We start from the raw sequence: 26,897 nt of genomic DNA on the forward strand, positions 1-26,897 counted from the left end.
CTAAATTAAATAAATCCAGAGTTTTACTTATAAAAAATATAATTAGAGTTATCAGCAAAGGAACTGTCACCACCCTAGTAGGAAGACATGGAGACAAACTTCCTTTTCCTTGAGGTAATCTCAGAAAACAAAACCCATCCATTTGTTCAAAAGATGCTTTTTATAAGTTTGCATCAAATCAGTTTACGTACTTACACTTACTTATAAATCCAATTTAATCCTCCTTTGCTTCTCAAATATTAAAACTGGCTTTATAATTAGAAGACTTAATGTTGTTGTTAGCATAGCTACATTTACAATTAGCTTTTCTGCAGTTGCTTGAATGTGTTATGATATCATGACTAATCTACGACAGATTTTACTAGTTTTTTTCTTGTTAAACATTTGCTGTCTTGTCAGCATCCAACTAGATTCTATTATACCTAAAGATCATTCATTTATGGTTGATTCTATATAAATGAAGGTTTTGGGCAGACCCTAATAGCTATTTACTACTAAGCACGTGTTGTGAGAACTCTACCTAAGGCTCATTGATAATTTGCAATTTACTGTGTTATTAAGCTAAGCAATATACCTTTCAGTTTGATTACCTGATAGATCGTATAGAAAGAAAGAAAACACAGCACTTCCACATTTACACTTTATTCAGACGACCATGGTTTCACCACTGCGTGGCATCTTCAGGTGGTGAAACCATGGTCGTCTGAATAAAGTGTAAATGTGGAATTGCTGTGTTTTCTTTCTTTCTATACGATGGAAAAATTCCACAGAGTAACGGCTAAAACAGTCTCTTATACCTGATAGATATTCACACATTCAAATTCCAGACATCTTAACTTGCAGGATACCATTAAATTGTTGTCTTTTTTGGTTCTGACTGCAGATAGCCAAGTATTCACACTCCTGCTGTTTTCCATCAAAAGTTTCCAAGCAATGCAAAATAAAAGAATTATTGGTGCCTAATTATCCAATTCATGAGTGATCCTCTCACTTGAGTTCATTTACTTATTCTACACACTCACAAACAAAAAATAAATTGGAATTCACCAGGTGGAAAAGCCCACCCTCTTGCTTAAATGTGACGACCAAACCCCACCAATTTGTAACTCTCAGATTTTTCAGGGGCCTAACAATTTATATCCACAGTATTCAAATGATGATTAGTCCATTTTGTAATTATAAACCTTATCTGTTACACAATGTCTTCACATATGTAAATAAATAAGTAATAGCTTATAGTAAATTTTATTTTGATAATCACGATTTGTTTATGTGGTTTACAGATAAGGCACCAGTAGACCAAATATTTGAGGGGAATGAAGCAAGACTTGGGAAGTCATTTTGTTCCACATAAAATGATCAACTCCATATAAGCATATGGCTATTAGAACAATGTAGCCATCACATCCTGCAAACAAAATACTCATTGCCTAATTCTGTTCATTTGGAGGTAAAGGATAAGGGTTAATTTAATCCATGTGATTAAAAAAGTAATAATTGACAACATTTTATGCAGATCAAACGATTGTCCTTGGTGAGATACAATAAATTTGAGTTTTACAGGAATTGAATGGTTGTTCTTATCCTATCTTTTCCACAACATTGAATGACAGAAGTAATCACATACAATAGATCCACTACTTTGGGATTAAACGATGATGCAAAAATTTCAATTAAGGGTTATGGTTCATGTGTGCATGGCCCTTATCCAGAATCTAAGTAAGTCCCATTTTTATCACTGTGCTTTTCTCTCTTGCAAGTAAATATAAAAACCACATTAAGTAATCCAATGCTTCAAATTTACATGTATAGTTAACAGAAATGCAAAGGCAAAATGTCAACACAAATGGTTGCCCATCACCAGATGGGCGAACAATTAAAATATTACACTAGGTACATAACCTCAAGAGAGTTAACCATATTTCAAATTCATAAAACCGTTAGCCATATCCTAAAAAATTAACTTGTTTTACAGTGCCTGAAAGATACTGCCTTAGTTATCAAACAATCAGTATAGCCATACGGCACCTCACAATAAAATATCTTGGACAGCTCAAATACCAATTTGACAACCAGAGTGGTACCACTGAGGAAGAGCCTGTAAGGAAGTTACCACAACTGAAAACTTATTCCTAGTCAACATAACAACCAGCAACGACAATCATCATGGTCCAGCATCAAAACAGAAAATAGCTATCTACTGTATTTTTGATTATGTCTCAGGCTGCAGAGGGATACTGTTAAATATGTCCCTCAAAAATACTAGGGAAATTTGGAACTTGAGTCCTTCATTAAGCATATATACAGCATTCACATCTATTAACATTTTCTGTATCCCTTAATTAAAAGTTAAGTTCTAAAAAGTCTTAGTCAGTCAGAGAAATGTTTAAGTCTACACAGCCTATACAGTTCATTTTTTTATTATTTCAAGAGGCCATTTTAAAAATTAAAAAAAAATCATTTCCACACTAATTAAAAATTTTTGACATACAATTAAACAGACGAGGTCTCTTAGGTATTAAATTATCATGTCTATAAAGTGTTTAGGTGCTACCACTAAATCAGGCTAAAATCATGCCTTCCCGTAAATTATTTCAATTTTTGGAGAATGCACAATAGATTTTGGAAATAAAATATAATAGAATAAACCAAAACAAATTAAGTGGTAAAACCACAAAAAGAACTGCAGTAATGGCATTTTTGCTTACGAATATCTGACAATAGCAGGAGACATAAGACAACTCTAAACATAAAATACATCGATTGTACAATATTCAAACTCAAAGTGGAATCTGAACTCATGAACAACCATACAGTCATCAACTCAACTGATTAATAATAATAAATACATTCATTCATACATATTGTTATAAATGTATGTATATATATACATATGTACCTTTCTTGGGTATGTAGACACATATGATGCATTTTAATTCAAAGGAACCCTTGAAACCACTTATTCCAATGTGAGAACACGCATTTAAATTAGGTTTCACACACAATTGTGCACACCTGTGTACTATTTTATGATAAATGAATAGAAGTGACCAATGAATAACATTTCACACCAACACTTTTGGAAATCAGTGAATAAAAACCTCCATTAGAAGAATGTGGGCATGTACTCAAACACACTGAGGGATGGCCGCCAACCATGATGATGCCAACCAACAATAGGTAATTAGGCTTCAGAAATTTGCAAGTGGTTATAAATACTATTTGTTCACATCAGAATGAACTTGATCTCTCAGCATGTTGATATTCTCCACATTATAATTTGTTGGCAGAAGTTTAAATAGCACAATTTATATTACTATCAGCTCTCAGTATGTGTACTGCAGTGAAAAGTTAATGGGCACAAAACTAAAAACCTGAGAAAACATGCATGATTCACAGTGTAGAAAAGAGATAGGATAAAGCAAATGGGCAACAATGGAAGTTTCCACCATGACATAACATCACACTCACAAAATATTAGATCTTCTTCAACTTTTGTCAACATGCACCAAGGAACTATTAAGGAAATTAATGTTGCCACAAACATTGTAGTTACAAGTAGTTTGATGTCGGCAGTCTTTTTTTGATTACAAGCAGGCAAGAACTGTATCTATCTAGCCTGCCTGAAATATCGCACTTCATTCTCATACATCTTATCCTATATCACATATGAAGGACTTCAACATGACCTATATATGTAAAAATCTTGAATCAAAAATCAGGTGAGCAAGTGTTGGGGTGATTCCCATAGCACAAGATTAAAAAAAAAAAATAGAAAAACCAAGAAAACAGAGGAAGCACACACATCCACCAATGTTACAGGCAAAATTTATTTTGCAATTCCTTTGGATTTATACTAACAACTAAAAATGTATGAAAAATAATTATAAAATGGAATGTAAAAGCACTCCATTACATTATGGCCATACTATGATAACTGAGAAATAAAAAAAATTGATTTTTTAGAATTAAAAAAAATATCCACTAATAAGAAGCCTTATTGAAAGGAGAATGTTGGGAAAGAAATAAAGAACATTTTAAGAATGAGTAGACAACATTCAAAAGCACATCACCAGGGGTCTGTGAGTATCAAGTTCTTAGCATTCGAAAGATTCAGTGGGTACCCATCAATAAATTAGGGCCTCACATAATTTAAAGAAATAATTTATCCAGACATTACATTTTTTTTTAACCATACAAGTACCTCGTAAAATCCAGTAACCATAAACACATTCATCAACCCGAAGGTCGATTTGGTAGGTGGTGATAGAGCTCGCCTAGTATGAAGCCCGACAGCATGTGAAATTCACACACATCAGGGTAGGGGAGCCTACATGCCTTTCCCTGTGCCCAAAAAATTACACAGGTTGGGTTGAGCTGCAAGTGCCCAGAAAGGCTTGCCCGGGAATCAAACCTGGGTCCTGCAGTCAGCAGTCCAATGCTCTAACCCTGGAGTATATACATGTATATATAGACACATGTACATATGCATACATACATATTAATATATATACATATATATATATATATATATTATATTCATATATATATGTGTATATATACATATATATATATATGTATATATACATATATATATACATACATATATATACATATATATACATACATATATATACATACATATATATAAATACATATATATACAGATATATATATATATATATATATACATATATATACATATATACATATATATATATATACATATATATATATACATACATATATATACATACATATATATATATATACACACATATATATATACATATATATATACATACATATATATACATACATATATATACATACATATATATATATATATGTATATATATATATATATACATATATATATACATATATACATATATATATACATATATATATATACATATATATATACATACATATATATATATATATATACATATATATATATACAGTAACACATAATATAGAAGCACAAAAAAAGAACACTCACACGTTATTTCTTGATATATCGACGGAAACACTCCGTCTTCATCTGAAGATATAGAAGTAATCATTACTTCTATATTACAATGATCATTACTTCTATATTACAATGATTACTTCTATATCTTCAGATGAAGACTGAGTGTTTCCGTCGAAATATCAAGAAATAACGTGTGAGTGTTCTTCTTTTTTTGTGTTTCTATATTGTGTGTTACTGTGTGTTGTACTATATATATACATATAAATTTATACACGCACACTCTCATATTTTTTCATGGTTTCGATTGTGATGTATATGTATATACACGAGTGTGTGTGTATAGAGATATACACACACACGTGTATATATATATGTGCGTGTGCAAATATATAAAAACACAGATATAGAATTTTAAAACATGAGAAACACAGAGAAAGGACACACACACATGTTGTTTTGACGTAATGACAGTTATATCTCGAAACTACACACGTGCCCTTTCTTTGTCTTTCTATGTTTTAAAAATCTATATGTGCTCTTATACGTGTGTGTCGTAGAAGAGTGTTTTATTTTGAAGATATTATATAAAAAGCAGAGTGAAAAAACACACTTAAATCCCTACTTTACAAAAATTATAGCTATCAAAAAAGGCAAATCATAACAAGAGGATTATTAAAAGTATATTATGGAATCTTTATTCAAAAAGCAATTAAGTGCATAAACATAATCCTAACAGAGGTTAAATTGGATGTGACATTAGAGTCTTGATCATGGCCCAAGTGGATGAAATATCAGAAGCTAAAAAGTAAATGAACAGTTTAAAAGCATAAATGCACATCATCTTTGAAAATACACTTCCTCAATTGCCGGCCCTACATTTATTTGGCCTGGAGAAATATTAACCTCCTGGGCTTAGGCAAACACAATTACCCAAATTTTAAGTAACCCACAGACCCCTAGTCATCACCTTAATAATTTTAAACCATAACACCTGAAAAACTACGGGAGGATGAAGGTGAACCTCTTTTAAGACTCAAAAGCATAACTCCACTTGAAACATATCAGAGAATAATGATAGCATTTCATTCAACACATACAGGGTCATGCCAGTTGAATATATCATACTATGTATTAAAAATAGGTTTCTAGTCCAATAGGTGTGGTATTTGATTTGAACCATTAACCTTTTAGGGAAACTATGAGGCACTCAAATACAAACCCTTCCCAGCCAAATTATATGGAGTAATATTTTTTTAATACAACCATTAAAAAAACAGGGATGTCATGTTACAATCAAATGAGTAAATGGATTCAGGGAAACATAATACAACAGTTGAAATTTATACATAAATAAAAAAGTCCTGCATTACAGACAAAATATTTTATGAACCATGAGAAAAACAGCAGGGAAAAGTATACATCATTTGTTTCATGCAAGCACAAAGAATTGGAAAAGCATTCCCTCAGCTGATCTTTTACTTGTTGGCATGTTACCTCCCAATAAAACATAAAAACAATTTCTACTCTCGTACCAGCGGCTGACACAAGTTTGGAAAGAAAAGCTGAAAGTCTTTTTCCATTCCCATTATCACTAATGAGTTCCGAATCAACAAAAATTCGGATAACTGACAAACAGCATAAAACGTTTATGCTAGCAAAAGTGCTGATAGGCATTTTAAGAAAAAAAAAGAACTTTTCAGCACACAATTCACAAAACTATGTATTCTTTTGTCTGAGCCATAGTTTCCACATCAACAGTCTGCAGCAAATCCTCATACTGAACACTGCCAAGTTGACTTTTCAATTGCATCACCTGCAAAAGTAATTTTTCCATTTTCATATTAGGATTGATAACCATTAATCAAGAAACACCAAAAAAATGTTTATGAAATTATTGACCTCTAGACTGAATACTCATAACTATCATCTTAGACTGGATACAGTACACCAATCAGTAAAAGTTATTCACTTTTAGTGATCATCCTTTAGTACAAGCTTCAGAAATCTCCTGATACAGATTCATTTTAAGCTATTTCATACACAAGAACAAAGATCATGAATCCAAAATGTAATATTCACTATATCAATTAATTATAAGTGAAACACTTCATTTCAAGCACTGAAATATGTACTAGCTAGAACTGCTTGAAGGAAGCCACTCAAGAGGAGGTAATTTTATTGCACTCTCAACAATGCGCATGAATACTAAGTTCGATTCACCTTTAATGAACATCAGGTTCAAGTTGGTTATGTTAATAGTTTAAGTGAATTAATGTCAAATGCCTGGGAGTTCAGCATGCATTAAATTTGCCTTTTTTATATTCTTCTTCAACATATTCGTGAAGGTCCAAGTCTTGCTAATTGATACACCACAATAGTAATTGATAATTTACACTGGTCACTAAAAGTCATCGTACTTAATAAGATTTAAAATATTTATTAAAATATTTTAACTCAATGTGTAAAATTTAATATTGGTAGATGAATGATGGTGGGGTGGCCAGAATTAGGCAATGATAATGTTTATTGGTCCCAAAAATACATTCATGGAAGGAGAAAAAAATGTATTAGTAACTTCGGGGGAGTAATGGGAGGGTGTTGTAGGCGTAGAGAATAAGAGATAAGTAGGCAGAGGATGAATTACCTACATTTTAAGTACATGTTTGCAGTAAAATTTGCTAGTGCATTAGAAATTATATCAACAAAACCTGTGGTATATGACAATCAACATTACTCCTGATAACCGAACAACTTTTCACTTACAGTTCAATTAAATACAAAGGACAATACTAAGAAATTATTATACAAGATTGAAGGCATCAGCAGACACTAACATGCATTATGCTCTCTTCCTTTGAATCTAAAGTGAAACAAATAATGGCTCATCTTTTCTGTGGGCAGCAAGATGCACCGGAATTCCAGTTTTAGATAAAGTTAATTTGAGGTTTTAATTTCATTGAATTACTATTATTAATAAAATAGTTACAATTCGACCATTTCGTCACGTGGTAACATAAGATGACAAAATAGAGAGCTGTCAAGACTAAATATTCATTTAAGAATTATGGAAATTCAGCATCTATAAAATTGAAGCTTCACACTATTATGTAACTCGCAGCTAATGACTTAAGAGAAAATACAATTAAGCTTGGCTACAGCTTCTCTCACCTCCTGGGAGGATTCCAAAGTCTCTTACCTCGATTATGAGCTTAAATTTCTTTTCCTTGAGAATAATGGTCATCAGGCATAGAATTCAAGGGGAGGTATAAGGATATTCAGGGGAAGAAGTGGTAGGGAGAAGAGAAGTGCCAAAGTTCGTTCCATACATTCCTACCCTCAACGCTTTGCAAACATCACTCCAATTGTATTTCATGTTACGTATGTGCACTGAATTGTTACCTGCTGCTGGAAATAGTCCCTCAAAACAACCGTATGCACAGGATCTTGAGTGGTCAATCTCTTCCTTCTCAAATCATGTTCTGTATGCTGTTCTACTTCTTCATACGGAAAAGATCCTGATGCATCCGATATCATCAACGAACTGAAATTGATTCAACAGATGGTGAACTATCTTTTCGGAGGAAACATCAAGACCAAATTTAATGAATTTCTGATATCAACAAATTTAATTGAGCTTTAAAATATATTGGTCAGAGTAAATTTCTTTCCATAAAATGTCACTCATGACAATATACAAATGCCACTAATCAGCAAAACAACTGAATAGTAAATAAAAAGGTAAATAGCCTATTTTTTAAAAAGTCACCACAAGAATTAGGGAAAAAATGCAAAAGACTTCTTTAAAATATATTGGTCAGAGTAAATTTCTTTCCATAAAATGTCACTCATGACAATATACAAATGCCACTAATCAGCAAAACAACTGAATAGTAAATAAAAAGGTAAATAGCCTATTTTTAAAAAGTCACCACAAGAATTAGGGAAAAAATGCAAACAACTTCTTTATGGTGGGCATATGCTGGGGATATAAGTTCTAGTTTTGATTATAACTTAATTAGCCAGGCCTAAAAAACCAACAAGTGTGGTGATACTTACTCTAATTGGGCACCCATCTCATCTGCTTTTATCACATCATTCAGTGCTTCTGTCACCTTGAGCAATATTCCACAAAATTTTTCCAAAACAACCCTGAAAACACAAGAAGATTAAACAAAAATGACAATTTTGAAACATAGAATGAGGGAAACTATTCCATCAAATCAACAAACAAGCACACTACAAGCCCAGTTCCAAAATTATCCAAACTGAATTTTGCACATTTATAAAAATGAAGCATGAGCTCCAGCAGTAGGGTGGAGGGCACCTTGTTTCCCTCTTGGCCAACTGTGGATCACCTCTATTCAAATCAGTATTTTTCACCCACCATTCCTCCACCGCCTCACTCTCGTATACCCATTGTTTCCCTATTGCAAACCTCTTGAAGCCAGTGCACCGCTGTTTCCCCATTCTAAATGTATTTCAATATTTCATTGGTCAGTGTTCCCTGACCCATTTGGTAGAAGTGTCTGAAAAGCATAGCTCTTCTTTCTCTGATTGCTGCCTGAGATCTTTCCCACCCAATTGTATGCATAGTCTATCCAATAAATACACGAATTTGGTGCAATCTGGCGGCCATGATTATAGCCACACCCACTAGAGGCGCTAGTTGCCTGAGACCCAATGTTTCAGGCAACTAGCGCCTCTAGCAAACCGTCTGTCATTGGTGGATCGACAAGGTGTGCATATGGTGCTGGTTACGTTAGTTTCTCTCATCCTTTTTTTTTATTGTTTGTCCAAAATGGAAACTGGTGAAATCACAGAGCAATGAATCAACATCAAGTTTTTGGTGAGGTCCCTTGTCCTTATTGATCTTCGAAAAACTGACCGAGTGATAGCTGATGAACTGAATTCAGGAAAATCAACAGTGCACACTCTTTTAACTGAACATGATGGATGGATCCTTCACCATGACAATGCACCTGAACATTCAGCATTGATTGTTCGCCAATTTCTGGCAAAAAATTCAATCACCATCCTTGAACATCCTCCTCATTTGCCAGATCTCGCCCCCTGCGACATTTTCCTATTCCGAAAATGCAAAAAAGTGAAGAGGGGACATCACTGGGTAGATGTGGACACAATAAAGCAAGAAACGACGAGAAAACCAAAAAGTCTAACTGCCAAGAGGACTTCCAAGGGTGCTTTAAACAGTGTAAAAGAAGATGGAAAAGTGCATACCCCACGAATGGAGAGTAATTTGAATGGAAAAAAATCATTGTAGACTAAATTTTGCGAAATTAAGTTTTTACGGCATCAGTTTGCGTATTTATTGGACAGGGTAGGACTGTGGTTTTCCCATTCTAAATGAATTTCAATATTTTATTGGTTAGTGTTAATTGACCAATTTGATGGAAGTGTCTGAAAAACATAGTTCTTCTTTCTCTGATTGCAGTCCGAGATCATTCCCACGCAATTGTTTTAATTCTTGGTTCTCCCACCTGATACACAGATCAATTAAGGCGCTGTTTTAATGTTTGTCATACACAGCATCATCTTGAAAAACATCTGAAAACCTGCCTCACTCACCTGTTTCTGGGATTGTGTCACTTGTTCACCTGTTTCCTCTCATGAATATGACATGATCACAATGTTGTCTGCAATGGCCAATCAATCTGAATTCGTTTATCCTCATAGCCCATTTTCTTATGTTTCCATTCTCTGAACACCTAGTCAAGGACACAGTTAAAGAGCAGGGGGGACAGCTCATCTCCCTGCTTGAGTCCACCCTTAATCTCAATAAAGTTTGATTGGGCTCCTCCAAATTGACCGTGGATGCCATATTGGTCACCATCTGCTAGGTCAGCTATATAGCTTTCCTGTCTCTAAATCTTACAGATCTTGGATCTGTGTTTCTCCAACTGCCAAATTGTAAGCCTTCTTTAAGTCCACAAATATCAGCACCTACTTCTTGCTCATATGCTTTTGCTGACTCTGGTGGTGGCGGGGTAACGTCCTCGCCTGCCAATCCAGAGGTCGCGGGTTCGACTCCCGCCTAGGTGGTTTCTCCTCCACCCAGGGCTTGGGTGTATGTAATTGTAATACTGTTATATCATTGTTTAAAGTCCGATGTAAAGGTCGAAGTGCTGTTTTTGGACTAATGCATAATAAATAAAATTAATAAATATGCAATGGCCAACTGTCTTTTCAAAATCTGCTCCATGCATGTGTCGGGCCCCTCCAAAAACTCACCTGGTACTTGTCATTCTTTGGTTCTATGATGATGGTCTCAAGTGTGTTGTCTGTCACTCCTACTATTAACATTCACTTGTAATTCCCAGTGTCTGGCTTATTTCCCTTTTTGTGGAGAGGGTCTTACTACGCCAAACTCCATCCATACAGGAACTTGTCTTCCCATATATTATTTAGAATATGTCAGCTTTAAGATCACCCTGTCATGAGCATACTTTCAGAGCTCTGAAATGTTTTATGGTGCTTCATATTCATCCAGATCTTTGCAATCTTTTTCACTTCTTCCTTAATAGGGGGCTGCTGAGTCTGGATGCGGTTCTCATTGGTTATGATCAAATCTTTGGGATTGTGTTATCACAATTAAGGGATTTCTTTCAAGAGGCTGCCAGAACCAGTCTTTCTATATCATCATATGTTATCTTTTCTTCCTGGTTTTTGAAATTGAGGTTTTGGGGGGGCATGCCTACTCAAGTTGGTCTTGAATGCTCAATGAAAATCCCAATTGCTGTTTTTTTGTAAGTCCAGTTAGTCCTGAGTGAAGCATTTTCTCTCAACATTCCAGATGGTGTTAGTGGTTGTTTTGCTTCACTCGAAGCATCGATTTCCATATTTTCAAGTGTTTTCCAGGATCAACAATCCACTCAAGCCCTCTGATACTCTTCTAGTGCTGCATCTCCTTCCATAGGCCACCAGGTCTGCCTCTTCCTTTTCTCCACGCATGATGTGACTATAGCAGAACTAATCATGACAAGAGGGTAACTTAGATGCATTTGTGATTTTTTCATGCCCACAGTTTTCATGCTCATGTTCATCAGCGGAGGGTGGCTCACATTCCATTGGCCTCTCAACATGCTGAAAGGGCATAGTCTTCGTCCAAGTTTGAACTTTTGTGATTCCTGATCATAAATTCATATTCAAAGAAATTGAGGACAGGAAAAGGGTGAGTTCTGGTTCCACTCATATCACTCTAAGGTAGGAATTGACCTAGTGGAAAACGTCACACAAAATTTATACCAAACTGCTACCGATGCAACAGATGAGACTCTGTCTGGAAGTCACAAATGATATGTTGGGCTCCACAAAGAGTGGGTGACCCTGACTTCAGGAATATGTACTATGATTAAAGGTGATGCCTAAGAATACAACCAATGTGCATGTTCTCAAGGCATTCCCTAGGGACAAAATAAGCATAGCAGGTGTGGAGCAACATCGAAGTGATGTTGAGCATTTTCTTAGACTAGATTGGGTTGGCATACCATGAGAATGAACCACAATGTCAAAACATTACCAATAAGTACTACCTAGAGGTCCCCCGCCACTTTCATCACATCATTTGGTGGAAAAGCTGGATTTTTGGAGAGAAGGTCAATTTGACAGATGCATCATGACAATGCACCATTTTATTCCTTACATTTGATTCAGTTTCTTAGCCAAACACAGAACATCTGTGTGCAGCCCAACTCTTTACTCTCCAGCCAGAGTTTCTTATAATTTCTTGCTGTTCTCGAAGCTGAAAGGGACCTAATTTAAGTCACGAGAAGAAATTATACTAAATTTCATGGCACAGCGGTGCTATTATTCCCAAAGAAGCATTTCAGAATTGATTGACACAATGGTGTGGTCGCTACTGAGGAGGTGTCGTCAGTACTGAGGAGACCACTTCGAGGAGAATCAGGATTTCATATCATTAAAGATATATTTCTGGGCCGAAGGTTGAACACATTTTGAACATACCTTGTACTAACAAGAAAGAGCTTTTTCCTCCTCACCCAGGAAGAAAATACAAACCTTGAGCCAGCAGTCAACAATGATGATAAAGCCAATCCTAAAAGCTTCCTCCTCTCCAGCTGTGTGACTACATCCATCTTATCCAACCAAACATCCATCAATTTATCTAGCACCTGTTCCTGAGGCAAACTAACATGTTGAGAAACTTTTTCTACCATCTGCAATGAGACATCCACATCAGGCCAATTATTCAACATGAACTCAGATGGTGTACTCTTTACTTAAATCGTAAATTCACCAAAAAACCAAAAATAATATTTTTTTATCAATTCAAATAAATTTAATTTAAATTATTCTAAATTATACTTTTTTTTTTAAAAACTTACCTCCCCAAACACATTTCGAGACCCAAGAAGAACTCGGGCCACTATTGATAAATACACTGACATAACCATGGGATACTCTTCTCCTCTATACACAGCCCTGAGGAGATAATTACAATTCATGAAGGTACTTCCATTACACAATTCAAGTAGAGCGATAGAGTGAAAAATAAGCACTCAAACCAAATACAACAGTTAAAAGATTAAAAAATAATATGAACATAGTTCCTTACTCAAAAATTCGAGGAAGCATTGGTTTCAGCAGCTCCATTGATTGGGCAGGCTCGGCCCTCAGACATAACTCAAGCAAGTGCATTGTCATGACTATACCCTCCGACCTCATATCAGACAGCATATCATTGCATGCGCTCACTACTGCAGTGCCATACTCCTGAGGTACAAGAAAAAAGCTGTAATGCCCTCTCAAGTGGATGTACAAACGAACAATGAACACCCTAGTGCTGACATACCTCACTATTCACACACAAAATGTTTTATACAAATATCTGGCAATGGGCCAAGTGATTACAGATTAAGTGAATGACAACTAAACAATCTTCTGAAAGAGGGCATTAAAGCCCTAAATTCATCAAAAACACAGGTTTTTTAACCTTTTCCTGCTGCAAATGTACATTTTCATCCCCTATGTGCTGCAATATTATACTTAAAAGTTTTATAAAAATTCAACAAAAAAATTTTCATTAACCAAACAGTGAATCTTGATTATTTTTATTATTACCATGTTTTTATTATTTTATTATTTCAGGAGCAATAAAGGTTAAAAAGACATGATACCTTCCCTATTTGCAGCAGTTAAGGATTAGGATTCCGGAGAGAGAACAGCAGTGAAAGGGTTAACAACATTGTCTCACAAGATTAGGCAAATCTTTACATTTTGACTCACATTGACAGTTAAACAGATCACACATTGCTCTCTTACCCACTCACATAACTCTCATAAATAATATTTTCATCTAATATCTACTTTAATGGAAAACACGAAATAAAAATTATTTCATAGGGCCATACCTTTAAAAATTCATTTGGTGCTAGAAGGACATATGCTTGGATGATATAGAAACACGTACGAAGGTTTTCTGAGGAAAATTCTGAAATTAAAAATATCAATCATAAATTTCGATAAATCATCAACATTAAAAAGGCCAACAAATATTTCCATTGAAAACTTATCATTTCCCAACACACTTATAATGAATACTCATTAGAAAAATTTAACATGAACTTTAAAGATTCTCAAATCGTAAGACATGTTTTAATATGTAGCCTTATTACATTACACAAAATACCATTGTTCATAAATCATTGACATTATTACATTTTTGCTATACATACAAACCCAATCAATTTTTCTCATCTGATTTAGAAGTGACAGAGATGACATGGCACAAGCAGATGGCAGAGCGTTAGCATCAAACTAAATATTAAAATTACTAAAAAAATTGAAGATATCATTTGAGGCCAACCTAAAAGGGGAGGCATATTTCTGAATAGCAGCATTAACTCATTGGTGATGTAAGCGGAATTCTCAAGTACAGCCAACCACAGATCAAGTCCATCTTCTAGGAGGTATACATGGCAATCCTGAGTGACATCAGTGCTCAAACGTATAACAGGCAGCAAAAATGGACTCAGAGACACACATTCAGATCCCATGGCCTGCAACAAGAACCAATACATGATGACTCAATAAGTGGCATATCTACGGAGTAGAGAAAACTCTGTGAAAAGGCAAAAGCCTTATCCAACTGCACACAAAACATGACTATTGGTATATGCACATGAAATACTATGAGGGAATATAGAACTCAATACAACAGGCCCCTAAATTAACAGCTGTCATCCAGCCAACATAGCCATTCATACTGCTCAAACATCATGAAGCTAACCAAATGATCACCCATGAATTGGTGATGAATTACTCAAGATAATGCTTAATTTGAACAAATGTAAATTGAATTTTATATTGCACAACTGCTTACAAAATGCAGGGTAAAATAAACAAAGGTTACATTAAATTACTAAACATATCTTGCAACAGATTAGTTATGATCCCAAATCAATCAATTCTCAGGTGGATTCCCAATGCCTAGCATCATTAAATTGAATGGTAACAATGAGAAGGAGAATCATTCAACCCATATTTTGATTGTACGCACAGTTTAGTGAACATTTGCAGTTATAATAATTAAAAAGACAATACAGAAACTGTAGTGGATAAAATTTAGAGGGATAAGATTATGCATGGCATCACAGTTAAGTCTATCATTGCATTTCTGCGTATTGATGCTCTAGCTTTGAGGACAGATGTGATATATGGCAGTGAGGGGGCAGAGAAGAAATTAAGCCAGGAAGATGGAGTCCCAAGATGTCAATGCAACATCCAGTTCCCAAATGTCAATGATTGACACAGCAAAAAATAATAAGAAATCAAAGAACAACGGAATCCAGCAGAAACCAAGACTTCAAAAGTAAAAGATGCCAGAAACAACATTGGGCAAGAGAATTACCAGCGTTTGGCAAGAAATGTTTTAAATGTGGTTTGTTAAACCACTTTCCTGTGTCATGTCATGTTCTATCTGTTGAAAATGTCTACAACAGACATGGTTGTAGTTCAATGGCTGATTTATCAGTATGTTTTTATAATGGTATAACATTCCAACACCCAAACAATAAACCCCCAATGAACACCCAATCAAACAAAAAATATTTGTCAAAGTTGAGGAAATCTTAACGCAAGAGATTAAGGAATCTGAATGGTTCAAAGTTATAAAGGTGGAAGACAATAAAAATCTCAATAAGAAATTGGGTCCACAGTCAGAAGTAAATACTATTCTTTTAAAGAGCTTTGAAAGAGGTGATACAAATTCCAAGAAACTGCGGGAGATGCCGCTACAGTAACTTTTAACGGAGTCATCCGCTAATATGCATTCCAATGCAACAATTTCAGTGTCATTCGCTTGACCAGGATACAAGCCTGGATCCTTCAATGTCTGGCGGACAGCTTTAGCCAGTTAAGATATCGAGGCGTCCTCTTAAACTCTGAATCCTGGTCAAGGCAAATGATTTTTACACTATGAACTCGTTGCATTGAGGTGATACAAAGTTTGCATTAAGATCCCTGCCTATTTTTCACCTGCCATTGAAAATCAAAGCTCTTACTTTACAAAACTGTTCACCGGCCAAAAATTCATTACTGGCATGGAATACAGGGAAAATGGTGATAGAAGCACTTAAATCTTATTAGGTGTGAACTTTCTGAAGAGTAGCACACTCGAAATGCAGACATCATAAAGCGAGCCACGAGTTTTTCACAGCACATATCATAATGCAAATTTAGCCCAACCATGCCTCATTTTCATAGAAAAATGTAATTACTCATTAAATGTGTAACTTTTGCAAAATTATTCTTGGGTTAAATTTATACATCCCTCTAGTTACCTAATTTGCAACTGGTTTTAGATATAATTTTAAAATAATATAATATTAAATGGTCAAGATTAGAAGCATGTGTTAGTACTAAAGGCATAGATGAAAAGGGTTTAATGTTAATTATTTAGAGATGTGTCTCGATGGGCTTCAAAGAATGTTAGTATGAGTTTGCATTGCATAATACTCTACACAAGTGCTTCTCTTGTGTCATTAGTTCAGTGCATATGATTAAAAATATACTATAGTGCCACAATTGATATTACTAATTAAAATGAAGCTATTACCTGAACTAAATGCACCAGAGTGGAAACAATGGCACACCTGAGCATATTATGTTCAGCAGATTCCTCCCAAAGTGAAGGCAAATATCTAACCAAAGCAGTTGAATGGGGCCTCACCGCAGCCCCAACTCTCTCAACTATGAAGGATAAAACATATAAAATCTGCATCTGAAAGCAAAACAGGAGAGAAAATGTATAATACTAAAGGCATACGCATTGGTACAATCATGAATGATGAACCACACATACAATTTCACCATTAATTATAAATTTGTGCACCATCATAGAGAAAGTGTGCTTGGGAAAAAGTTTCGCTTATTAGTCAAAACTTAGTTCTGAATTTAAATTATTAATTTTTACATGATGCAAGAAAATGAGCCTACATAGTTTCAAAATTGACAGTGAAAATAGAAACTATAACAATGCACTTAAACATTTTTAATGTATATGTTGATTTTTGGCATAAACATACAATTGTGGACAAAACATGAACACATCACTACACATCACAGACAAAGGAACGGTCGAAACAGTAAGTTTCTTTAGGCCATACGGAGGGAGGCCAAGATGGTGAAATCGGCCAACAAGGTTATGGCCAGTTTTTTTTGCTATGTATGCGGAATTATCTACATTGATTAATTGCAAAAAGAACAAACGATTGATGGAGAGCATTATGCACAATTATTGCACCAGTTGAGCGATTGACTCAAGAAAAATGTCCTCATTTAGCAAGGAAAAATGTTCTTCCTTCCATTGAGGTAACACACATATGTGCAGTGTTTTGATGGCAAAAATTATGAAATTAAAGTTAAAATTATTACAGCATCCACCATATTCAGCAGATTTGGCTCCCAGGGACATTTTTTCTCCTAACTTGAAAAATTGGCAAGGCAAAAAATGATGCACATTGAATGAGGAGGTCATCGCCAACACAGATGCACATTTTGAGGACCTTCCAAAATCCTACTTCTTCGATGGCTTAAAAAGTTAGGGAAATGCTAGGAAAAGTGTATGAAGCTATAAGGATATTATGTTGAAAAAGAAAAAAATCTACCAAATAAAATATTTTTCTCTTTGTTCCTATTGACTTATTGAATGGCCCACAAATGAGTAAATCTAGGGTATTTTGAGAGGTTCTCTCACCACCAGATGTCAAAACTAGCACAACAAGTTTCCTGCGTAGTAATAGGTAATTGTTTATGAGCGAAGACGTAATGCATCAGTGCCCCGGGAAGAAATCTGTGGTGAGGTAGTCGCTCTGCTGTTGTTCCCTTATAGTGATTTGTGAAGGTGGAAAAAATTGAGGTCCCAGAAATTCTTGCGAAAGTGCATAAAATGTTGGGGAAGAATCACCAACCGAAAGTTTGAAAAATCGCTGAAGCCGTAGGGATGTCATCTGAATGGGCATGCCATGTTTTAACAGTGGAATTGGATATGAGAAAATTCGTACCTGCTAGATGGGTACTCTTGACGCCGGATCATGAATGAATCAAATGGAAATTTTCAAACAATGTTTGACCCATTTTCAGAGCAACCAACAAGATCTTGACAAGGTTTGTGACTGAAGTTTGTAACATGAGTTAACTACTATGCCCCAGAGACAAAACAACAGTGGAAACATGTTGATTCACCACCAACAAAGTTTCTTCAAATTAAGCTTCCCATAAGTTTAAAAAATGAGAACTCACTCTTATTTTTAAAAGGAAATTGTTTATGCACTTCAATGAAAATTATTTTTACAAAGCAAATGCCTACATCAATGCTGGATAATTTTGAATTTTATATTGTGCACATAATTGTGCATGTAGACGAAATTTCATCTTTTTTTGGGCTATTGATTATTAAGTGACTGTACTTTTCGACATACCCTATATCATTACACAATGTATGACATTTTGTACAGTACTATGAATATTTCAATTGGGGAAAATAAATTATTATTACATAAAAATGATTAAAACTAAAACATTAAATATTATTGACAACTTTTGATTTGGTGACGTTAAATACTTTTAAGAAATCCACGGTATTATGGGAAAAACAAATTTGCACTTTACCACGGATTAATTCGTAACGTACCTGAAGATGGTTAGATGAGCTGAAATGCATTGCACGTCACAAATAAATCTGTGGAAAAGTGCAAATTTGTGTTTCTCATAATGACTAACATACACTACATCTCCACTACATCTCAAAATTGGATTAAGAAGTTAGTTGATCAATAGAACCTACAACTTAGTTTGGCAGCTTTTCCCATGCACCAGTTAGGAACTGGTTATAAATTATGGAAAGTCCATGCAATGATACCACCATTGCCACCACATTAATTCATCCCTGTGGCCTTGAAGAGACCAATGAGATATGCTTAAATAGCAAAAATTATATCATTGCCACGAAACGCTTTAAAATCAGCTAATTTCAATGCACACACAGTGAAATAGGGTCCTGCTGCAATGCAAAACTTATTGGGTGAGCATAGTGGTGCTTGCAAGGTAAACATTCATTCATCACTCTACCTACATATTTGATGATTCATGCGAGAGGATCCTTTGGAGGTCACCAGTACCTTTGTATCACACTCATTTGCTTCTCTAAGAACAGAGAAGAGTAATCCAAAAGCTGGCTCGAGGAAGGAAAGAAACTGCTCGGTGTTGAACTCAAAATCATCAATCGCTAGCTTGAGTGTATTTGCAGCAGCTATGCGCACGGCCATATCTTCATCTCTAGACAAAAGAGGTAAAGTGGCAGCATATAGCATAGGACGCAATTCCCTTGACATTTTCACGCCTGCCCAGTGACCAACCAACCACGCCACTCTCCTTCGGATTATCCTGTAGTTGGGATCCCTGATGCCCAATTCCGTCACTAGAGTCGATGTGAACCATCTGTCAAAGTCAACCTAAAGAAAGAAATTATACATCCATTACAATTCTCCTGAAATTTATACTCAACTTTCCTAATCTAAGTTGTTCCCAATGTTAACACACACATGCATTGCAGACACCTTGGAATTGAAGACATAGGGTTAGAACCATAGACAGGTCACGTTTTACTAATTGTAAAGACAAATAATTATAATAATTTGATTTGCCCAAGGATAGGTGTACAACAACAATATAGGACAAATCATAAAAACATAGATATTCAGAGCATCCATGCACAGAGAAGACTAAAGAGATACCCACATATGTATGAATATATACAGACACCCATACAGGGTCCATCATAAAAATAATACACATTCTCTGAGAAAAATGAAAAAAGATAACATTTTATCATTAACAAATTCATACACACTGTAATAATTTTTCTTAGAAGTTTTTTTATTTGTCTTTTAAACTGTGATATGTCTTTGTTTTTCTATGGTAATTTATTATACAGGTTTAATCCCATTGACTTTGATCCTAGACTTGCAACTTTGGTTCAATTATATTTTACATGCAAGTTTGACTGGGATCTGGTATCATGACCGTGGTAGTGAGAATTTGCATGGATATCTGACAGATTTGGTTTCATGTTTCATACATCATCAGCTTATAGAATGTTTTAATCCCACTTACTCTCATTAAAACTGACGGCAGACCATTAATAGAAATTAAGTACTGGACCAAGAATCGAGCCCTCATGCACTCCTCTGGGTTTGGATTTTCCTTTGGTAATGTATTCAAAACACTGATTATTATAGCGAATGTATACTCACGATCTTTTAAATATGACTGGACCTACAGCCTTTGCACTCCTCTAATTCCATAGTACTGCAATTTTTTGCCAAGAATGCTATGATCTGTTAAGTCAAAGGCTTTGCTTAAATCTAAGAAAAGGCCGGTTAGCTCCTCCTCCTTTTCAAGAGAGTTCAGAATGAAATTAATGGTCTCGCATGTGGCTGAAATGGTGGACGTGTTTTTCATGAACCTATGTTGATGACTTGGTGATAAATTATTTTTACCGAAGTGGTATACAAGTCTATTTAGAAATATTTTCTCAAATAATTTAACACACGCTGACTGTTTTGCAATCGGTCAATAGTTATCAGGCTTGTTCTTGCTTCATTTATTTTTATAAATAGGACTTACTTTGGAAGTCTTGAGAGGCATTCGAAAAATACCTTAGGAGAAAGATTCGTGAATTAAATAAAGAAAAGGTTCTTCAATGAAAGGATAGCAGAATTTAATCACAGAACTTGGGACTCCATCAATTCCAGGGCTAAAGTTTGTACGCAGTTGATTTACTGCAGTACCTAACTCTTTTTCCAGACATGGATATAAGGAGGACTCATTGCTCCTTGGGATGTGGGAGTTTTTATTAACATAGGCAATAGAGCTGATTTGTTTACTGTTAAAATGACAGTATTTAATAATGATGATATATGTGTACGATTGGTGACAAAGTTTCCGGGTAGATCATTTTATTGAAGTGGCGTATGAGGGATTTGAGGGTCATCCGAAACTATTTATTATCCTCCAGGATTCTTTTGATTTGTTTTCTGCAGAAACAATTCTATTATATCTGTAGGTATGCTTAGCTATAGCCAATAAATTTTTATATTTCATTTTGCAAGCTTTATAATCTTTCAATAAACCTGGTTCACTATAAAATTTGGTTTTCACAACCACTTCTTTTTGATAATTCTAGATTGTTGTCTGATTTCCTCAGTCACCAAGTTATTTTTCAAAGATTTTTCAAGTTGTAAACTCTGCTGCCACCTGCTGCACCCCTAATAGAAAGAATACAGCAATGTTGAGGTTTGAGCTGTCACTGTTCAAGTTGCGCCCCTCAAATTCATACACCGGGTGGAGGGAGCTTTGTAAATTTTTATCCAGTACAACGAGTTTTGATGCATCAGTGTCACTTTCCAGTACAAAGTTACACATAAAGGTCAGTTATTTATACACATGGTGGAGGAGAGTGGGTGGCAGTAGTCCAGTGGGTAAAGCGTTGGACTGCTGACCGGAGGGTCCCGGGTTTGATTCCCGGGCAAGGCACTCTGGGCACCTGCAGCTCCACCCAAGCTAAAGTGATTTTTCGGGTACCAGGCCTTCCTGGGAAACCATAACCGGCACAGGGAAAGGAACTGGCCCCCCTACCCTGATGTGTGAATTTTCACACGCCGTATAGGGCTTAGTACTGGGTGAACTCTACCATCACCTTCTAAACCGACCTTCTGGTTGATTACTGTGTTTTTATGGTGGAGGAGAAGAGGGGAAAGGGAAGAGGGATCCTCCATCATACATATATAATCAACCTGTACCTGTTAATTTGTACCAGAGGAAGACGCTGATGCATTGAAACTAGTCGTACCAAATAAAATTTAGTGGAAACATACAATGGTATTTTTTACTTCAGTGATAATGGATTTCCACAAAGTTAGGCCTGAAAAAATCAAGATGTAATGATCCATTTAAAAAGATATTAAAAATCATACTTGAATTGAATCCCTTGAGTAAGGGACGATTGGTAAGGGCAGAGAGAGCACCACGAAAAAGGGTGACTGAGGATAAGTATACATACCTCATCATACAGATCAAAAGCAGCAAGGCCAACAGCATTGTACACAGCATCCTTGCGTAAAATACCCTCCAAATCTGATGGCGGCACTGGATCATGATTATTGCGAATCATTTCAAGCAGAATAGGAGACAGGACATCTCGGTATTCATGGAAGATTGTAACAAACAAAGTTTGCGTGCAGGGCTGAAAATAAAATAGACATTTGAAGAGAGCAACTGAACAGAGGGCAAGATTGAAGAGACAAAATTGAAAAGAGCCCAAATTTTGCAATAAACAAAATTATTTAATGCAATAGTTAAAGTATTAATTTATTCTCCCATGAATGATGATGCAAGATTGTTTTCCTCACTGTAACAGTTAAGTCAGGCATGTTACAATGTTTACCTCAAATAAAGCAACTTAGGTCTCACTAAAGGTCCAAACTTTCATTTAGTAAAATGAAGGAATCACATTTTTGCAATTTAAACTAAGAAGTCAGTTCATAAGAGAATGATAGGGACCTATTGTTCTATCATGGACAGGCTGATTGGTGTAAACTTAAGATTTTGCTGCTATTATTGTCATTCAAAATATTAAACTGGCTTTTTTTAATAGGCTCACATCCAGCCAAATACCCATTATAATATATGCAACGGAGCCAAATAAATATCTTGAGGTGTTGGACAGAATAAACCCCCTTTATTTCAAATTGATGACTTTCTTATAGTCCATTCCATAGTCAATGAGTTGTTAACCCTTCCATGACTTTTAATGTACTTTTTATTTTTGTCCATTTAAGAGGTAATGCATATTTACATAAGAATCAAAAATTTAAGATTAAGTATTTCAAACCTAAAATTGATACATCTATTAAATGTCTTGTTCAATATAGATAAGTAATTCAATAATGCTTGTCATATAAAATGGGTATGAGAGCATGCAAAAATAATTCAATGATTAAAAAATATGTTTAAGCTTTTGGCAATAGTGCCAAGCAGACAGAATTCTTTCAATAAAATTAAGTCATTTTTGAATCATCAAAATTGACGTGTAATTTCTGCTTACGCATAGAGAAACATTTAACTTCCCCAAAACCCAAAAATAAATTTATCCCACAAGCCTAAACAAAAAGATGATAAGAGTAAATATAGAGACGAAATGTGGTTAGATAATATCCAATGATTTATTTCTAGGGTGTATTCTCTTAATGTAAAATTAAATGCATACTCTTAAGCTGTACTTCCAAGATTCTCCTCCCTCATCAGTTGCTGTAAGAAAAATGCAAGAGCTCATTGAAAAGAGAGGACATTTAGGCATCAAATAACTTCATTATACATCTTCCTTGCTCAACTCACCAAATCCTTCTGGATTGTCATCCCAAAGCCTCAATTCCTCTCGTGTAAGAGGGAAGTACTGTGTCACCAACTTGTGACACATTTCAGTCAACGTGGGTGGTACAAAAAAGGCCATTTTTATTTGGTGAGCTTCCACTGTGGCAGGCTCTTTAGTTACTGGAAATAAACAGTGCCTGTTCTATATATGCAGTGCCATCTTTAACGCAAAATAAACTGAATTGATCACCTGCATTACCACATGCCACTTTCGAAATTACAACAAAAAAAAATACTATAATGTAAAACAAATTCACATGCATCCCTTGGAAATAGGGAAATTGCCCAAAATATTCATATGAAAAATATATGCACCAACTCATAGCAAAAATTATCAAGTACTGCTTGGTTTACAGCAGGAAGGGTAAAACTAAATGGGGAATGATATGTCCCTACAATGAATTTTCACTGATCGTAATGCCTTAGTTTAGTTTCACGCTGAAACTCATCCATCCCATCTGGATTTATTTTAACTGTAGATTGGATTAGGGTGGGCATTATCAGTTATAATAATCTTTCAAGGTCCCCTAAGTGGTAAGGTGAAAGGTTCTCGGCCTGACGATGAAATACTGTGATTTTTAGTTAAAAATGATATTATTTTTCTACATAATCACCCTTGACTTCAAAAAACTTGGCCCAGCGTTTCTCCAACACCAGAATTCCTTCCCAGGAGTAAGAGTGTGTAAGGCTGTGAAAATATCCATCTATGGCCCTCCCAATTTCTTCATCTTGGATGCGAAGTGCTTCCCAGGAACAAATTCTTCAAATTAGGAAACAGATGGAAGTCTGAGGGTGCTAAATCAGGAGAATAGGGGGGATGGCCGAGCAAATCGTACCCCAAATCCCATAGTTTTCCCATCACCAACCCACCTTTGTGAGCAAGTGAGAGCAGGTTGTCCCGGTGAAAGATGATTTTTTTTTCTTCTTCAAGCCAGGCTCTTCTCACGAATTTTGGCATCAAGCTGGTCAAGAAGGTTGGAGTAATACTTGCCCATAATTTTTCTTCCTCTCCCAAGGTAATCAATTAACAGGATCCCTTGTGCATCCCAAAACACACTCGCCATGACCTTTCCGGCAGATGACATCGACTGCACTTTCTTTGGTACTGAGCCACTGGCTTCCACTCACTGCTTCGACTACTGTTTCATTTCTGGCTTGTAGTGGGGGACCCATGTCTCATCCATGGTGACAAATTGTGGCACAAAATTGGTCGGTTCCCTCTTGAATCAGTCCAAACATTGCTGCGAAAATCATTTGTGCATTTGCCTTTGATCGGCACTGAGCAAATGCGACACCCACCTTGGACACGGCTTTGGCATCCCTAATTCTTAGTGCAAGATGTTTCGCACCCTTTCTTCCAATGTATCCCCCACATGGCCTAAACTATCTCACTCACTTTCACTCGCCCATCGTCCAACTTGATAACATGCACCTTTTTGATGGTTTCCGGTATGGTCTTAGTTTTTGGCCGTCCTTCAGATAGGTCATCTTCAAGAGATGTGCGACCACATTGAAATTCAGCAGCCCACTATTTAACGGTTGATAGTGAAGGAGCAGAGTGCACTTTCTCCTGTCAACTTCGGATGAATTTCCTTAGGGGTTCAATCAATCCAAAACGATGAATTTTATGACCACACGAAGTTCCAAGTTTTTCCATTTTGATGAAGAACATGAAAGACCTTGACTGCAAGAATAGGTGTACAAAAACTAATTGAGAGAACAAGTCAAAATTTGTCTTACGAACTAATGACTCATGAACTCGGGTAGGAATCATAAATTTTCGCCGATTGTAATGGCATCTTGTGTCGGGCCGAGAACTTTTCACCTTACCCTCATAGTAATGAGCTGATCATTCAATTTGTTCTTTCGTTCCTGCAGGAATGCCACTCAATTTCTCTTTTCTTAAACTTTCATTGTTTCCTTCAACTCCTTGAATTTAAGTTGACTTGTCATGAGTGCTCCGATTAGTTCACCGCCAACATCTCTTCCCGAGTAATATTTTGCCATCCGTAATTCTTAAAACTGAGTCTCATATGGATGTGCTCAACATCTAGTATCGCAAAAGATGTGCGTAAACAAATGTAATAATTAACTCACCTTCAACAACCTTTGATGGTTTATACTCAATACAAATTAAAATTCCCTTAATTAGATTAAGTTGTTGAATCACAAATCTTTCAAAGAGCAATCCTTCTCCAGCTGGGGTGAAAATATAATAAACAGAGAACTCCAAGGTCATTCGAATAAATGGAATGAATGAGAAAGGATGATGTTCCAAAACATCAGCTAACACTTTGGTCAGATGGATTATGAACTTCTCACAGAGTTCAGGTGATTGACTCTTGTTCTGAAGAGACTTCCCTGCAAATTGGACGAGGAAACATCATGAGCAGTGAATCAAACATTCTTCTAGAATAAATAAAATGACAACTTTACACAATCCCTGTACACTTACGGCATTCCAACATTGTTTTTGCGCGGTCAAACACAACTTTCAGGAAAGTGACTGCATCTACAGATTCATGTGGCCTCTTGAATCCGTGAACTGTCAGTTTCCTCAGGATTCTCAGGGAAAGGAGTGCCTTCTCCAAGGATGATACCATTCCAGAATCATCTTCAGACATCTGCAGAGTAAACAGGCAAAGACTATCAAATAAGGAGAGGCTATGCTAACATTGAGAATGAGAATAATGAAGAGAGGATAAAATATTAGTTCTCTAGAGACCAAAATGTATCCACTTTCCACTTAATTCTGTTTATTGAAGATGGTGAAACTTTAAAGTTATTTAACAACAACTGTGCCTTTTTTTAGCTGTTTTAACTGAACTCTTCCAGCACAAAATTACTAGGGAAAAACAAATAGAAACCATATAAATGACAAAAAATAAGGAGAAATATATATAATATAATATATAAAAATGCAACAATTTCAGAGTGTAAAAATCATTCG

At 35.6% G+C, this 26,897-nt stretch overlaps 1 protein-coding gene across 1 annotated transcript in view; it reads right to left on the bottom strand.

The window, feature by feature from the left end:
• Positions 1–5,277: 5,277 nt before the first annotated feature.
• Impbeta11 (importin beta11) overlaps positions 5,278–26,897 on the bottom strand; it is a 29,289-nt gene continuing 7,669 nt past the window's right edge. The window contains exons 5-19 of the mRNA XM_071593764.1: positions 26,403–26,571; positions 26,045–26,308; positions 23,912–24,067; positions 23,784–23,824; positions 22,578–22,760; positions 19,636–19,968; positions 17,073–17,237; positions 14,823–15,015; positions 14,368–14,447; positions 13,572–13,729; positions 13,342–13,438; positions 13,016–13,173; positions 9,035–9,127; positions 8,378–8,519; positions 5,278–6,791 (exon numbers count right to left, since the gene is read on the bottom strand). Of these exons, the coding sequence (XP_071449865.1) occupies positions 6,687–6,791; positions 8,378–8,519; positions 9,035–9,127; positions 13,016–13,173; positions 13,342–13,438; positions 13,572–13,729; positions 14,368–14,447; positions 14,823–15,015; positions 17,073–17,237; positions 19,636–19,968; positions 22,578–22,760; positions 23,784–23,824; positions 23,912–24,067; positions 26,045–26,308; positions 26,403–26,571 (2,337 nt within the window). The 3' untranslated portion in view covers positions 5,278–6,686. The remainder of the gene's footprint in view (positions 6,792–8,377; positions 8,520–9,034; positions 9,128–13,015; positions 13,174–13,341; positions 13,439–13,571; positions 13,730–14,367; positions 14,448–14,822; positions 15,016–17,072; positions 17,238–19,635; positions 19,969–22,577; positions 22,761–23,783; positions 23,825–23,911; positions 24,068–26,044; positions 26,309–26,402; positions 26,572–26,897) is intronic.

Source organism: Hetaerina americana, unplaced genomic scaffold (genome assembly GCF_022747635.1).
Source record: "Hetaerina americana unplaced genomic scaffold, ioHetAmer1.1.p SCAF_6, whole genome shotgun sequence".
In the NCBI taxonomy this organism is placed as follows: Eukaryota; Metazoa; Arthropoda; class Insecta; order Odonata; family Calopterygidae; genus Hetaerina; species Hetaerina americana.